The 13,957-nt window shown below is 35.4% G+C and overlaps 1 protein-coding gene and 2 pseudogenes across 1 annotated transcript; 2 read left to right on the forward strand and 1 right to left on the reverse strand.

The window, feature by feature from the left end:
- Positions 1-1,758: 1,758 nt before the first annotated feature.
- On the forward strand, positions 1,759-2,478 carry LOC121807519 (major allergen Pru ar 1-like). The gene has a single exon (XM_042207773.1). It carries the CDS (start codon positions 1,853-1,855, stop codon positions 2,327-2,329), a length of 477 nt encoding a protein of 158 aa, XP_042063707.1. The 5' UTR covers positions 1,759-1,852; the 3' UTR covers positions 2,330-2,478.
- A 97-nt stretch (positions 2,479-2,575) lies between these two features.
- LOC121807527 lies at positions 2,576-8,417 on the reverse strand (annotated as a pseudogene).
- A 3,223-nt stretch (positions 8,418-11,640) lies between these two features.
- LOC121805245 lies at positions 11,641-13,502 on the forward strand (annotated as a pseudogene).
- Positions 13,503-13,957: the final 455 nt, after the last annotated feature.

Here is a 13,957-nt window from a genome sequence, read left to right on the forward strand (position 1 = left end):
AAATAGATATTGGAAATGGATGAGTTGAAGGAGTGTTTGCTATTGCTTGTTTGAAATGTGATGGGAAATGTGGGAAGCATGGCTGCTATTTATAGTTTTAAAAATAATCTTCTTTGCCTCTACATTTTTGGAGACATTGATGTGTAATTTTCGAGCTTTTATATTAATGGATTATTAACACCCAAGTTTAATAAAATAGCTCTAATATTACAATCTATCTGCAAGATTACAGAGTCGACTGTAGTACTTCGAGTGTCGAACCACAGGGAGGCGTAGGTTATTTAACAAGAATTGACAAAATTAATAAACTAAATTTACAAACTAAGGTACGAAAATGGAGAAAGATGTCACTCCAAGTTGCTCACGAGGCTTGTATTATTCTACACCTTTAACAATGAAACATACGAAGGGATTAAAACATCAACCTAATCGCGTGCACTGAACATGTTTGCGACGTATAATTCACAGTCAGCTGAACACTTGTTCCATGAATTAATTTTCAATGATATTAAATTCCCGCGGAAGCGCGGGAATAAAAGATCATCTACTATAGTCACCTACTTAATCCACTATCAAATTATCCTCTGAACAATTCTAATCCGATAGCAATCCAACAATCAATAATTCCTAAACTATGTTAAAGAGACAATAGCAGAGGAATTAACATCACTACGTTATTAGCCAAAAACATAGTGAAAAAATATTGAGCACATTGTTGGACACAAACATATGAAATCAATGGTGTGAAAACATCCATACAAGCCTAGATTACAACTTGGAGCAACAAAGGAAGCTTAGCCTAAACACATGGTGAATTTGCAATAAAAACCGTAGGATTCAAGCTCTTGATGAGTGGAGTTGGGATTTGGAGTCGGATCGTCGGAGAGTAGGCCGGACCTTCCTCCTCTCTTCTTTCTCTCTTTCTCTCCTTTTTCTTTCCAGCCGTCAACTCCCTCTCTCTCCAATCCCCCCGACACATTTTTTCCTGCCCCCCAGAACCGTCACATCAACCTTTTCTTTTTCTAATCCATTCCCCTCTAAGAACCGTCCATGAAACTGCAATATTGCAGTTTGAATTGATTCACCCGGCCGGGTAGAATTCTTAGGCATAAAATTCACCTGGCCGGGTGGCTAATTTTGGGGACTCACAGAAATTTTCGTATTCTGAAAATCATACCCGGCCGGGTGGAATTATTAGGCATAAAATACACCCGGCCGGGTGCCTCATTTTGAGCACTTTCTGGCCAGTCTGTTAACTTGGGAATTTTGCACAACTTTTTCACCATCCGAGCTTCATTCCTTTTCCTACACCATAAAAAACATACTTTTGCGAGCATAAAACTATAAAAATCATGTAAAGTTAGGAGAATAAAAATATACAATTTGATTCGCATCAGACGTTAATTATGTAATACTACAATAATAAGCACCTCTTTATGGACTCTTTTCTATACATATCTGTAACGGTTTGTTAAGTCTTAAAATTCATTTTAGTTAAAGATGACTAAAAGAATAGATACAATACTTGGCCAACATGATATATGTTTGGCTTAAACCGACACACACATATATGTATATACTATAAACAAAATCATCAATTTCACATGCTAAAAAAAAGAGTCATCAAAGAGGTGCTAACTATTGGTCGATCTTTTCTAAAATAATAGACTTAATTAACTAATTCACACACTTGAAATGTCCTAAAAATGTTGAGGCAAAGGCCAAAGAAGCTTCTTTTTTACACTATAAATAGCAGCATTGCTCCCCACATTTCCCATCACATTTCAAACAAACAAAAGCAAACACTCCTTCATTGTCTTCCAATACAATTTCAAGTTCAAAAAAATCAAGAATGGTTGCCATCACCTACGACATTGAGATCCCTTCGGCGGTCCCAGCTGCAAAGATGTTCAAAGCCGTGGTGCTCGACGCCGACACCCTCATTCCCAAGATCATGCCTCAGGCCATTAAGAACGTCGAGATCTTGGAAGGAGATGGCGGCGTTGGCACAGTCAAGATCATCCATTTTGGTGAAGGGAGTCAGTATAAGAGCGCTAAGCACCGTGTGGATGCCATCGACAAGGACAATTTGACACACACCTACAGCATCATCGATGGTGATGCTCTTGCTGCTGCTCTCGAATCCATCACTTATCATGTCAAGATCGTCCCAACCGAAGATGGAGGCAGCATATGCAAGAACAGAAGCATTTACAACACCAAAGGCAACGTCGAGATCAGTGAGGAGAAGATAAAGGAGGGAAAAGAGAAGGCCATGGCTATGTTCAAGGCCATTGAAGCATATGTTCAAGTCAATCCCGATTACTAGAAGCTGATGATTTATCTCACTTTTCTGTTTGTTTTTTTTGTTCAACTTTGCATCTGAATAAGGAGTTTTTCTGTGATTTTTCTTGTAATTGTGCTGTTTTAATTTCTTATATAAGTAATAATAAAGTGAATTTCAATGTTTATCTTTAACAGGATATGAATATGAAATAGATTTAGCCATAGAAGTATTTTGTAATGCTTAGAAATTAACCATAGAAGTCTGTGCTATGATTTGATCATAAAAGATTATCAAGACATTAGACAGACTATATTACCTGATAATCTCCAACATTACAATATTTGAACCCAGCAGCAGAGTAGTCAAAATAGTATTCCCATGTCCGTATGAACTTCTCATCAAATCCAAGATCCCGAATTCGACTAGCAAAAGGCATAACGATAGATAAGAAGTCTGCAGATTCTTATAATCAAGATTTGCCTTTTCATGGTTTTCAGTTCATAATTTGATTATTACTACTATGATGCCTCCAATATTGCATAAGGAAAACTATCTTTCAGTGGAATATATGTATGTTATAAAACTGTCGAGTTTCCTTATACCGACCTCTGGTTTTGGAGGAAGTTCTGTCGCCAACATCTGAGGGTCTGAACGTAATGGCATCCTATTTCTTCTAGATGCACCACACTGCATAGAATTATTTCAGACAACAATAATAATTTTCCTAAAGACTGAAATCTTACTTAAGTCTGGATGATGCAGCCATTGCAGATATGACGCGGTTAAGTGAAGGCAGACATCCACCATGGAATATGAATTCCTTGACGAAGTCATTGCTGCGCCTTAACTCTTCATATTTCTCATCAGCTATTGCTATGAACTAGTAATTAAGAATAAAGAATATCAAATAATTTCAAAGCTCAGAACCCACGCATTCACACGATGTGACAGCTTAAACGTACTCGTTACCTGATGAACAAGAATACTGTTGTTGGCTAATGAGGATTCACAGCATTTAAAAAATTCTTCCATATATTCATGCCCCACATGTTCTATCACCACACTGCAAATTCAGCGTCAGAAGTGTAAGCGTAGCAAAGCAGGAACTTAATTAAAGATGGCTCACCATGATATTATCCTGTCATATCTATGGTTGTTAGGCAATTGACGGTAGTCACAAAGAAGAAGTTCGACATGATCCTGCAATCGAAATGACAATCTTTTGTAACAACTCAATTCTTCCGTGTCAATAACACCCTGAGATAAAGCATTACAGCTCCTTTCCATGCCAAATATGGGTAACCTTGCTTTTTATTTGAGCATAATAACCAAACAAAATGTTATACCTGTAGACCTGCTTCCTTTACTTTCAGTTCCAAATATTGCAGCTGACTTTCTGACAATGAAATGCCGGTATATTTGCATCCTGTTTTTTTACTAATTCAAGGGCTAAATTTCCCCATCCAAATCCAGTCTCTAGAATGTGATGGTCTTTATTAATTCTTGCCTGTATTCACAGAGACATAGCATAAGGGCTATAATGTGAACGGCATGATTGGTATTGTTGTTGTTGTTGCTGTTGCTGTCAGCCTAATTTGGTAAGATAAATTGGTTATTAGTTGGCTAGTTTTATGGATTCCATAAACTTATTCGCCACTCACCCATTCAAGTGTGAATATATCCCATCAAGAAACAAAATTCTTCAGTATTCAATCAACAGAACTGAAACAGAAACAATGATTTTTCTGAGGAAGAAATTTAGAACAGCTTTATCTACTCAATCCACATACTTCATCTTCTCAACTTATTCTCATCGGTCAATTAAATATTTAACCTTTTATGTAAAATTTAAATATTCTGAAGAGTTGGATGTGAAGGTTCATGTAGATTAGTGCTTAACTAGAATAAAGTACAGTGATCAGCACGAGATTTAAGGACTATAAGTTAATTTCACCTTTTCAATCAAAGTATGAACTTTTCGAAGCTGCGCACTCTTCAAGTCTTCACCTGGATTCTGCAGTGACAGTATAATGTAAGAATATTAGTAGCATTATTATCACCTATCAACAAATCTAATAGAATGAGTAAATTCTATCACCTGAAAGATTGCACAAGAGTAAGCCATTGTCTCATCCAAGAACAGAGAAAAAAATTCATTACTCTGCCAAAGGAATAGTATAAAATACAGTAAGTATTTCAATTTATTAAATTATAAGTCAAGCATATGTTGAAACATATGAAACATAAGTTGTTGTTTCTTGATCATTGAAGTGGTCCTTGATTCTTCAAATATGCAAAGCATTTGCCAACTTACAAGGTCATAATGCCGCGAAATGTTATAGCGTGCCTGAGAGTGTGTGTTCTTCCTGGAAACAAGCTTGAAGAAGTTTTTAGCAGACCCTATTAAAGAAGTGTAAGGCAATTGTTTCCACCATCCCCTAGACATATCAACACAGTAAAATATTTATCATATAATGTTAAATGACATGTAACAACCATACCACATCAACACACACAAGCACATGATGATTTATAATCACCTTTCCTTATTTAACTTTGAGGTAGTCTTATTCATCTCTGTATTTGCCATATTCAGCTGGAAAATACAAGTCCAATAAAGTATAGTCTTAAACAGTTATAGCTATGAGTTATGTTATCAAAGATAATTGAGTTTGGATTCATTTCCTCACCCAAAGGAAGTTGAGAAGGCCTTCGTTTGAATCAATAAATGAAATGTCACCATTAATGTAAGCATCAGCAAAGCCTAAATCAGCATCTGTTGCAACCCGTGAGAGCAATATCCAGTTCAACCACAAACACCAATGTCTTACACTATAGCGATTTGCACATTTCGGTTGCTTGAAGTAAACTATTATAAAGTGTTATAACCTAGTCTTACCTTCCAATAGAACTGGGGTTTGTGAACTCTCAAAGTAACTCTTAAGTTTCTCTCTTTATTTGTACCTTCAAAGGTGAATATTTTACCACCTTCTTCCAAAAGACTGTTTCACCACAGGTTTTGTCAGTTATAACCAAAAAGCTATCTTGGCAAAGGAGAAGTTAGTCAAATAGTAAAACACATTTTTCTTTGAGCAGATAAGACAGCTGTCTGAGATACATATGAGAGATACAATTGCTGGTGGAGTTTGAAAATGATGTATAAAATGCAGAAACCTAAGAAGCAGTGGTGTCAAATCAATAAGTAGAAGCTCACATTAGACATCCAGTGACAATAAACCGCTGAAGAAACCTCTTGACGAGAATAAAAGCCCCAGTTTCAAGACAGGATGGAACCTTGCATTTGGGAATGTTTGAAAAAGTATAATGTTTTCTAAGCATGCCGTTTGCAGCAAGTATGCCAGCCTGTTAACATCAAATTGTGTTGTGACAATAGAATGAGAATTCATCTAGCAATAAAAGCGTTGTTTATGGAGTGATAAAATCCGTTCACATCAAATCTAAATAAATACCTTGACTCCATCCTTAGGGAAGCCATAGCCTTGAAGCAAAAAATGTTGATCCAATTAAGAACGTAAGTCATCATACATAACAACACGCTCAACATAATGGACTGTGAAAATGGAGTGTAAGGATATTTAATGCACCTTGATATGCTCCACAGAACCATAGTCCCCTCTTTCCTTGAATAACATTAAGCTCAGACAATGCTCTTGATGCAGCAACTGATGGTATGGGATGGCTAGTTGACCACTTACACAATGTATCTTTAGGGGTTCGAGGTGGATTTAGAGTCACAAAAAATGGAATCCCAGATTCAGTAATGCTCTGTACTTCCATTAAGAACAGTCATAAGAAACTGGTCTGACTATGATACGATTAAATCTCCCGAAATATCTCCCATATCTCTATTAATATATTACCATATCTTTTCCGTATCTTTATTATCTTGTTCACCAAGTTAGGTTATTCATAGGAGTATTATAAATATGAGTCTTTGTTATCTTTTGAAGGAATCATGAAAGAAATATAATTATCTTTATTGTTCTATCTTTTATTTTTCTGCAATTTACTTTTCCGTCTTTGTTCATCGGTTGCTCGACGGGAGGATCCCGCGAACGGACCTTCAATATCCGGCGAATTCTCACCAATTATCATTGATACGGGTTTCTCCGTATCAGACTACCACAATTCAAAGAAAATCCTTTAATTAATGGAGGAATTGATTAAAGGTGCAAAACCTGGACATTGTTGAGCCAATATGTCATACATGCTTTGTCCCTGGTAGTACCTAGAAAGTTCCTTGAGCTCCATGCCCCACGTCTTTTTGGCATTAGATTGTCGTCGTGATGAAGGAAAATATCACTGTAGTAAGGGTTCACGAATTACAGTACATCAATGTGTTAACGCAGATTCAAATTTCTAGATATAGCCAATTTTGCAGATAAAAAGAGAAAGGCATGTTGACAGGAAACCTGTTGCCATATTGGAAAGCACCAAGTATTCTTAATTCATCATACGTTGCCTGTTTTCCTAAGATCTTTAGAGCATCTGGAGCATGTGTAGCAATCACGCACCCTTCATATGCTTCTTCCAAGCAACCCTTATATGTAATAGTACAACCTGAATGATTCCATTTTACAGTCATGTGCAAATGTAAGCTCATATTTATCGATAGTATTTTTCTACATTCACAATAAAAGTTTTAGAACGGTTTCATTTGAACACCGTTCATGCTAACTATTGTTGCATTGGGTATTTGGTAAGATATTGGAACCCTTTACTCAGCTGGTATTTATATTTGAGCCATCTGTTCAGGAAGAATTTGGATCTGAAGTCTATACATAAACTAATAAGTATGTTAGTTAACACAACTCCAATGAGTATAGGTGTTACCTCATTCAATTCAATCTATAGGCGGTAATTACCAAATGATTTTTGTTTTCATATTACTTTAAATAAGGTATGAGAAACCAAGTAAGAGTTGTGTTCTGACATATACTTACCACTGTCATTAGTAAAAACTGAATGTATTTCAGAATTGGTCTTCACTTGACAGCCTCTACTTTCCAGCTCTTCCATAATCTAGTGTCAAATATAGCAGAAAATTCTTAAGATTATGTAGTACTACAGAAGTGACAAATTTCTGAAATGATATTTGTAGGCTACAGAAATTTAAGAAACTTAGAATCTACCTTATTGACATAACTTTGTGAACGTCATTTTGATGTAAGCCCTTTGGAGAGACCAAGAAGCTGCAGAAAAGAAAACCATTTTAAAACAAAGATATGGCAGTGATGCCTCAGCCTCATTCAAACAAACGTAAACATCTACCTCGAGAATGCCATGATTGCGCAGGAATGAAAGTGTTGAATAAGCAGAGAAGGTCATCACTGCTGAAGAGCATGGCCAAATAGAAGCACAAACTGGAATCTGGAAACAAACATATACCCAAGTCGGATTTTTGCTTTCATGATGACATGGACATCAAGTTTGATTTTTAATAGGCTTACAAGAAAAGCTTTCTGAAATAACTCAGAGTAACCAGTTGATTGGACAAAGTTCTCCAGTGTTTGATTGCGGTCGATATCTGGATTGTTAATATAACTGCAATTGGTGGAGAAGTGGATATTACTACCAGAAGAGGCTGAAGTTTCTAATGAAAGTACTTACAGAGAAGCGTCGTCTCTGAACTAGATGATTTCCCAAATCATATTCCAAAACCATGGATTGAACATATTCTTTTTTTGAGCAAACAAGCCAGAGAGTCCATTTCCAGCCTCCCATTCGACATCATCGAAACTCACCGAGTATGAAATGTCATAGACCTCAGTATCAACTCCAATGCTCTCGAATAGTTCCATCACCTCCGGATACATAATCTGTTCAATAAGTGAATCTCAGGCAGCACTTGCACTACACACATGTTTTTAAAACAAAAATCAAGTGTTCACAGTCTCCACCATATCTCCCAACATAACATTGAACATTCCAATAGCCTCATGCATCAAAGAATAAGAAAAGATGAAGAGGCATCAGCATAAAAGACGCCAGTTTTTAAGGAGACGGTTTGTTTAAGCATGTAAATTGTAATGGGCATTTCATCGAACATGTCATGTGCTGAAGAAGCTACTACATGAAATGCTAGTTCAGTTGAGGAGGATTGGTTAGTATTTTTGTTCACGAAATCGCTGATGGAATTATATTTTGCAATAATAAAAATTTAATTATGTCATGGTATCCTACAGTTTGACATGCACCATTACATTTATTCCGCACCAACATTTTTTTTATTTGATTTTAAATATTTATTTTATTTCTAGTACATTAGTACAATTTTTCTTAATCTTATAAATTACTTAAAAAAATCAAAACTCAAACAATACTCGCATAAAATAATATCTCTATTAAGAAGAAACAAAATAAGTGACAACATATTAAATTCGTTTTTTCTCTCATTAACATTTACAAAATAATGAAAGCAAAAATTCATTAACCATATAAAAATACCCTTATGTACATTTGTAAATCTTGGTAATTAAAATTTTGGTACAAAACATAATTAATTTATAGGACTACAAAAGGAATGATCGAACTATTGGAAAAATAGTGCGAAAACAGTCGAACTAGTCGTCTGAATTTTTATATATACAGATATTTTGATCAAATTTAAGGAAGTTTAATACCCCTCTATTATTAAAAAATAGACAAACTTTTAATTATTTAAAAAATAGACATAAGTTTTAATGTATAATTGAAAAAGTAAGAGACATGAGAAAAAATAAGAGAGAGAGGGGAAAGCAATAGAAAGTAAAAATAGTGTAGTGGATTGTAGATTCCACAATACTTAATTATGTGTATTTGATTAAACTTTTTTCATATCTAGACTTAGTTTAATTTTAGGGGATTACTAAAAATAGTAAAACTAGTCTATTTTTTGAGGTCTATATAAATTTCAAATTAACTAAATTTCCTTTTTTTTCCACCGTCCCATCGTAGTAAGTTAAATTTTGATAATTGTTCCATCCCAATTAAATCATTGTCTTTATAATAAAAATTAACATAGTATTTAATTTTTTTGTCTTTATCTTCAATTATTTATTTTATATAGATTCTTCTCTATTTTTACTTAACTCGCTAATGTTTAATCTTTAATCACCATGCTTTAAGGAAATGCTTCAATTACAATAAAACAAAATGAGTAAATCAATGGAAGAAGTAGACAATCCACTTTTCTACGAATTTTGATGAAATGTAAAAGAAAGTAAACAACAAAAGTAGGTACCATACGGATATTATTATTTTTGTATATTAATTTTATAAATACGAGCATGAACTATGGAGTAAAATATGAGATTTGCTTAAAAAATGAAAAAATATAAATAGGACTTTGAACTATGAATGTATTAAAATTGCAAAATGAGATACAACTATTTTGGTTATACCCGAGCAAAACTCATAAAATGAAGTTATACCCGAGCAAAACTCATAAAATGGAGGTCAAGTGGAATGCCATCAACCGTAGTCGTTTTGGCTTGGCCGCCTAAACGACTCTCCTTCTCGTACAACGCCACTTCCACCCCTTGTTTCGCCAAAACATAAGCCGCTGTCAGCCCACCTACGCCGCCGCCGATCACCGCCACTCTCATATTATCGGAAAAACTAGTGTAGTCACCGCCGAGAAGAGTCGAAAAGCTAACAATATAATGGAATTATATTTAATAAAATTGGCAAATTAATTGTCTTCAAGTATATTTATTAATCACATATTTAAGTGCTAGTACTACTACTACTATATCAAGTGATCGGTGAGTTAACCCACACTGATTGCTAGAGTGGTTAGTGTCAACTGCGAGTCACGTTTCTATTTAAAGTAAGATGCATTAACAAATAGAATATCTAATGAAGTGCTGTCTATAACTCAGACTTAAAATATTTTAAGAAAATTAATTTTTATAACTCAAATTTATCATGCTCATTTTGTTTACTTCTACTTTTAGTTAATCATTTTTTAATCTGTAGATGCTTTTGGTCAATAAATAAATTTACTAATTATAAGATTTTTCTTATAATTACTAAATTTATTTACATTAGCCTATTACATAATTTAGTTTAATCTGTTTCTTTTAAGATTATTAATTTTATTGAAATTAGTAAATAAGTGGAGTATATTTGTATGAGTCTGTTACTCCACATAACTTGTTAAGTATGTTTTGCTTGTATGACTTTACTTATGACTAGTAAATTTATTTACATGAGCCTATTATATACTCTAACTAATAAATTTATTTATAAACTAAAAGTATTTACAAATTAAAATAATGATTAGTTAAAAAATTTAAAACCATTCTTTGATGTTGCGGTCGAGTCCTGTGGGCCTCGATGTTTTGGGCTTTCGAAACTTGGATATCAAAGTCGTTTTGGGCTGCAGGCGGTGGAGTAATTGGTTTCAAATTTTATCATATTAAAAACTTCTAGTAAGCTTAAGTACCCCATCCACCATCATACATAAATAAATTTATTTTTTCTATAAATTTTTAACTTTGACTTATAATATTACGAATATAAATAGTTGTGTAATATTATATGCCAAGTTCAAAATTTGTGAGAAAAAATAAATTTTTGAAAAAATTCGTGATATTTGACGTCAATGTCTCTTGTTTTTTTTTTTAATAAGCGGATCTCACTTTCCACTAGCTCATTATCAGATTTTATTATAAAACTAGTAATATATATAAGTGCGTCCTTTATTCCACTAACCTTTTTTCACCCATTTTCTTTCACATTTCTTAAAATCTGCACGGAACCAAAGTGAGACTTTAAATCGTGAACATATAAAGTACTTGTCCGTCTGTCATTAAATGTCTCATATCACTTTTACCACTATTGGCAAGTGGATTCCACGTTTTACTAACTCACTCTACTCACATTTTATTATAAAATCAATAAAAAAGTGAGATTCATCTTCCACTAACTTTTCTACCACTCTATTTTACAAAGTCAAATAATTTTTTAAAACCCGAGCCGGACAAAAATGGAACCTCTATTGGCGGACGGGGAGAGTAACATATTATGGTGAACCCATGTGTATAGCCAACGATTGATTTTTAAGTTTACAATTGAAGTTGTAATTTGCAGAAGTAATATCTAGTACTGAATCGACAAACCAACACAGACTTCATTTTAAGATTGTTTTAATTTATTCTAGAAAGAATGAGCTAAAACGATAAACGAACTAAAACTGAACTCCGTGTTATCTAACAATGTTCTAAAACAAACTAAAAATAAATGATTCGATGATTCAGCGCTAGAAATTGGTTCGACATTGATCATAATCTCATCTCAATATATACAACTAACACATGCAACAACTCACACATCCAAAATTGTAAAACATGGATTTGAACATCCAAACAACACTCACAATTCTCCTCCCCTTTCTCCTCTTCCTCTCCATCTTCCTAAAAATCCTCACCATCTCAAAATCGGCAAGCAGCTACACACACATCCCAGGCCCCAAACCCCTCCCCCTCATCGGCAACCTCCACCTCATGCCCCGCGCCACCGCCCCCCACCGCCTCTTCCGCGACCTCGCCGCCGCCCACGGCCCCCTGACGCATCTCCAGCTCGGCGAGCTCCACTTCCTCCTCGTCTCCTCCGCCGATTCCGCAAGGCAAGTGACGAAAACCCACGACACCGCCTTCGCCAACCGGCCCGCGATGCTGGCCTCGGAGGATCTCGCCTACAACTCCACCGGCATCATCTTCTCCCCCTACGGCCACTACTGGCGCCACCTCAGAAAAATCTGCACCGCGGAGCTCCTCAGCGCGCGGCGGGGGTGCGGTCCTTCCGCCGCATAAGAGAGGAGGAAAACATGAACATGTGTGAGAATATCGATCTGTCGGAGAGGCTCTTCGTGTCGTCGTACGACGTCACTGCGAGGGCGGCCGTCAAGGCGAAGACGAAGGAGCGTGGGGAAATGGTTGAGATACTGATGGAGTCGATAAAGTTTATGTTAAAGGATTTTGTGGATTTGAGTATATTACTTATAATATAAATCTTTCGTAAATGGTAAGTAAATACTCCTTCCGTTTCTACTGACAATTTGAGAATGACACGGGTTTTAATACATACTACCTCCGTCCCTGAAAATTTGTCTCATTTTTCCATTTTCGTCCGTCCCCCAAAGTTTGTCTCATTTCACTTTTTACCATTTTTGGTAGTGGACCTCATATTCCACTAACTCATTCCTACTCACATTTTATTATAAAATTAATATATAAAAGTAGGACTCACAATCCACTAACTTTTTCAACTCACTTTCCATTACATTTCTTAAAACCGTGCCGAGTCAAAGTGGAGCAATATTTGGGGGACGGAGGTAGTAATTGATAAGGTATGAGAAAATGAGTAAAAGATAGTTGAAACAGTGCTACTGGATGGTGGGACCCATAAATGATAATGTAAAAGAGAAGGAGAAAATGTTTCCATATTGATTTGGATATATAGACTCTTTATGTGGAACAGACGAAAAATGAAATATGAACTGTTTATATGGGACGGAGGGAATATGAGCTAGTTCTGAGTATATTATAATTTGACAGAATCCTTTCTATTTTAGGATATATTTATTGCAGGAACTGACAAGTCAGCCACTACTATAGAATGGGCAATGTCAGAACTGATAAGAAACCCTAGCAAACTCAACAAAGCACAACAAGAAGTTAGAATGGTTTTTGATAACAAAGGATCATATATAGACGAAGATAAGTTCGACGAGCTGAAATACCTCAAATTAATTGTGAAAGAGACTTTGAGATTGCACCCACCGGTCCCACTTCTAGTCCCCAGAGTGAACTCCCGGAGATGTGAAATCAATGGGTATGAAATCCCAACAAATACTAGAGTGATAGTGAATGCATGGGCACTGGGAAGAGACCCCGAGTATTGGAACGATCCAGAAAAGTTTATACCAGAGAGATTCGAAGAAAGCTCCATTGATTTCAACTGGAGCAATCTCGAATACATACCCTTTGGCGCAGGAAGGAGAATGTGTGCCGGCGGCATGTTGTTGGGGCAGGCAAATATGGAACTTCCGCTTGCTTTGCTTCTCTATCATTTTGATTGAGAAATTCCCAATGGGATGAAAGCAGAAGAAGTGGATATGACAGAGGGGTTTGGCAGCAGTACTATTCATAGGAAACACCCTTTGCGTTTGATTCCCATTGTAAAACGACCTTTATATGCATGTGCTTGATCAATTCAAGGAATGTTTACTTTGACTGATTAATATTCAAAAACTCAATTATGTGTTGGGGATTGTAAAAAATCAAGTATTTTTTGTGATGGTACTATGTGTAGGGTTAGGGCTCAAATCTATTTTTGAGTATATGTTATACTCTCTTAATCTCAATTAAGTTTGAGACAAAACTTTTGAGTATGGATATTAGAAAATTGTGTTAAATGAATTAAATAAAAATAAAATAGAATAGTTGGTAGAAAAAAAGGAGAGATAAGACAGAGTAAAGTAGGTGATGAATAAAGTAACAGTAATTAGATGTTTTATGTTTAGTAAAAAAAAGAAATGATTCAACTTTGTTGGGGACATCCAAAAAAGAATATGGCTCAACTTAGTTGAGACGGAAGGAGTACTAGAAAATAATTTTACTCATTTACACCAAACTCAAAATTTCCATCATTTTTTAGTTTATG

This window comes from Salvia splendens, chromosome 1, assembly GCF_004379255.2.
Source record: "Salvia splendens isolate huo1 chromosome 1, SspV2, whole genome shotgun sequence".
NCBI classification, from domain to species: domain Eukaryota; kingdom Viridiplantae; phylum Streptophyta; class Magnoliopsida; order Lamiales; family Lamiaceae; genus Salvia; species Salvia splendens.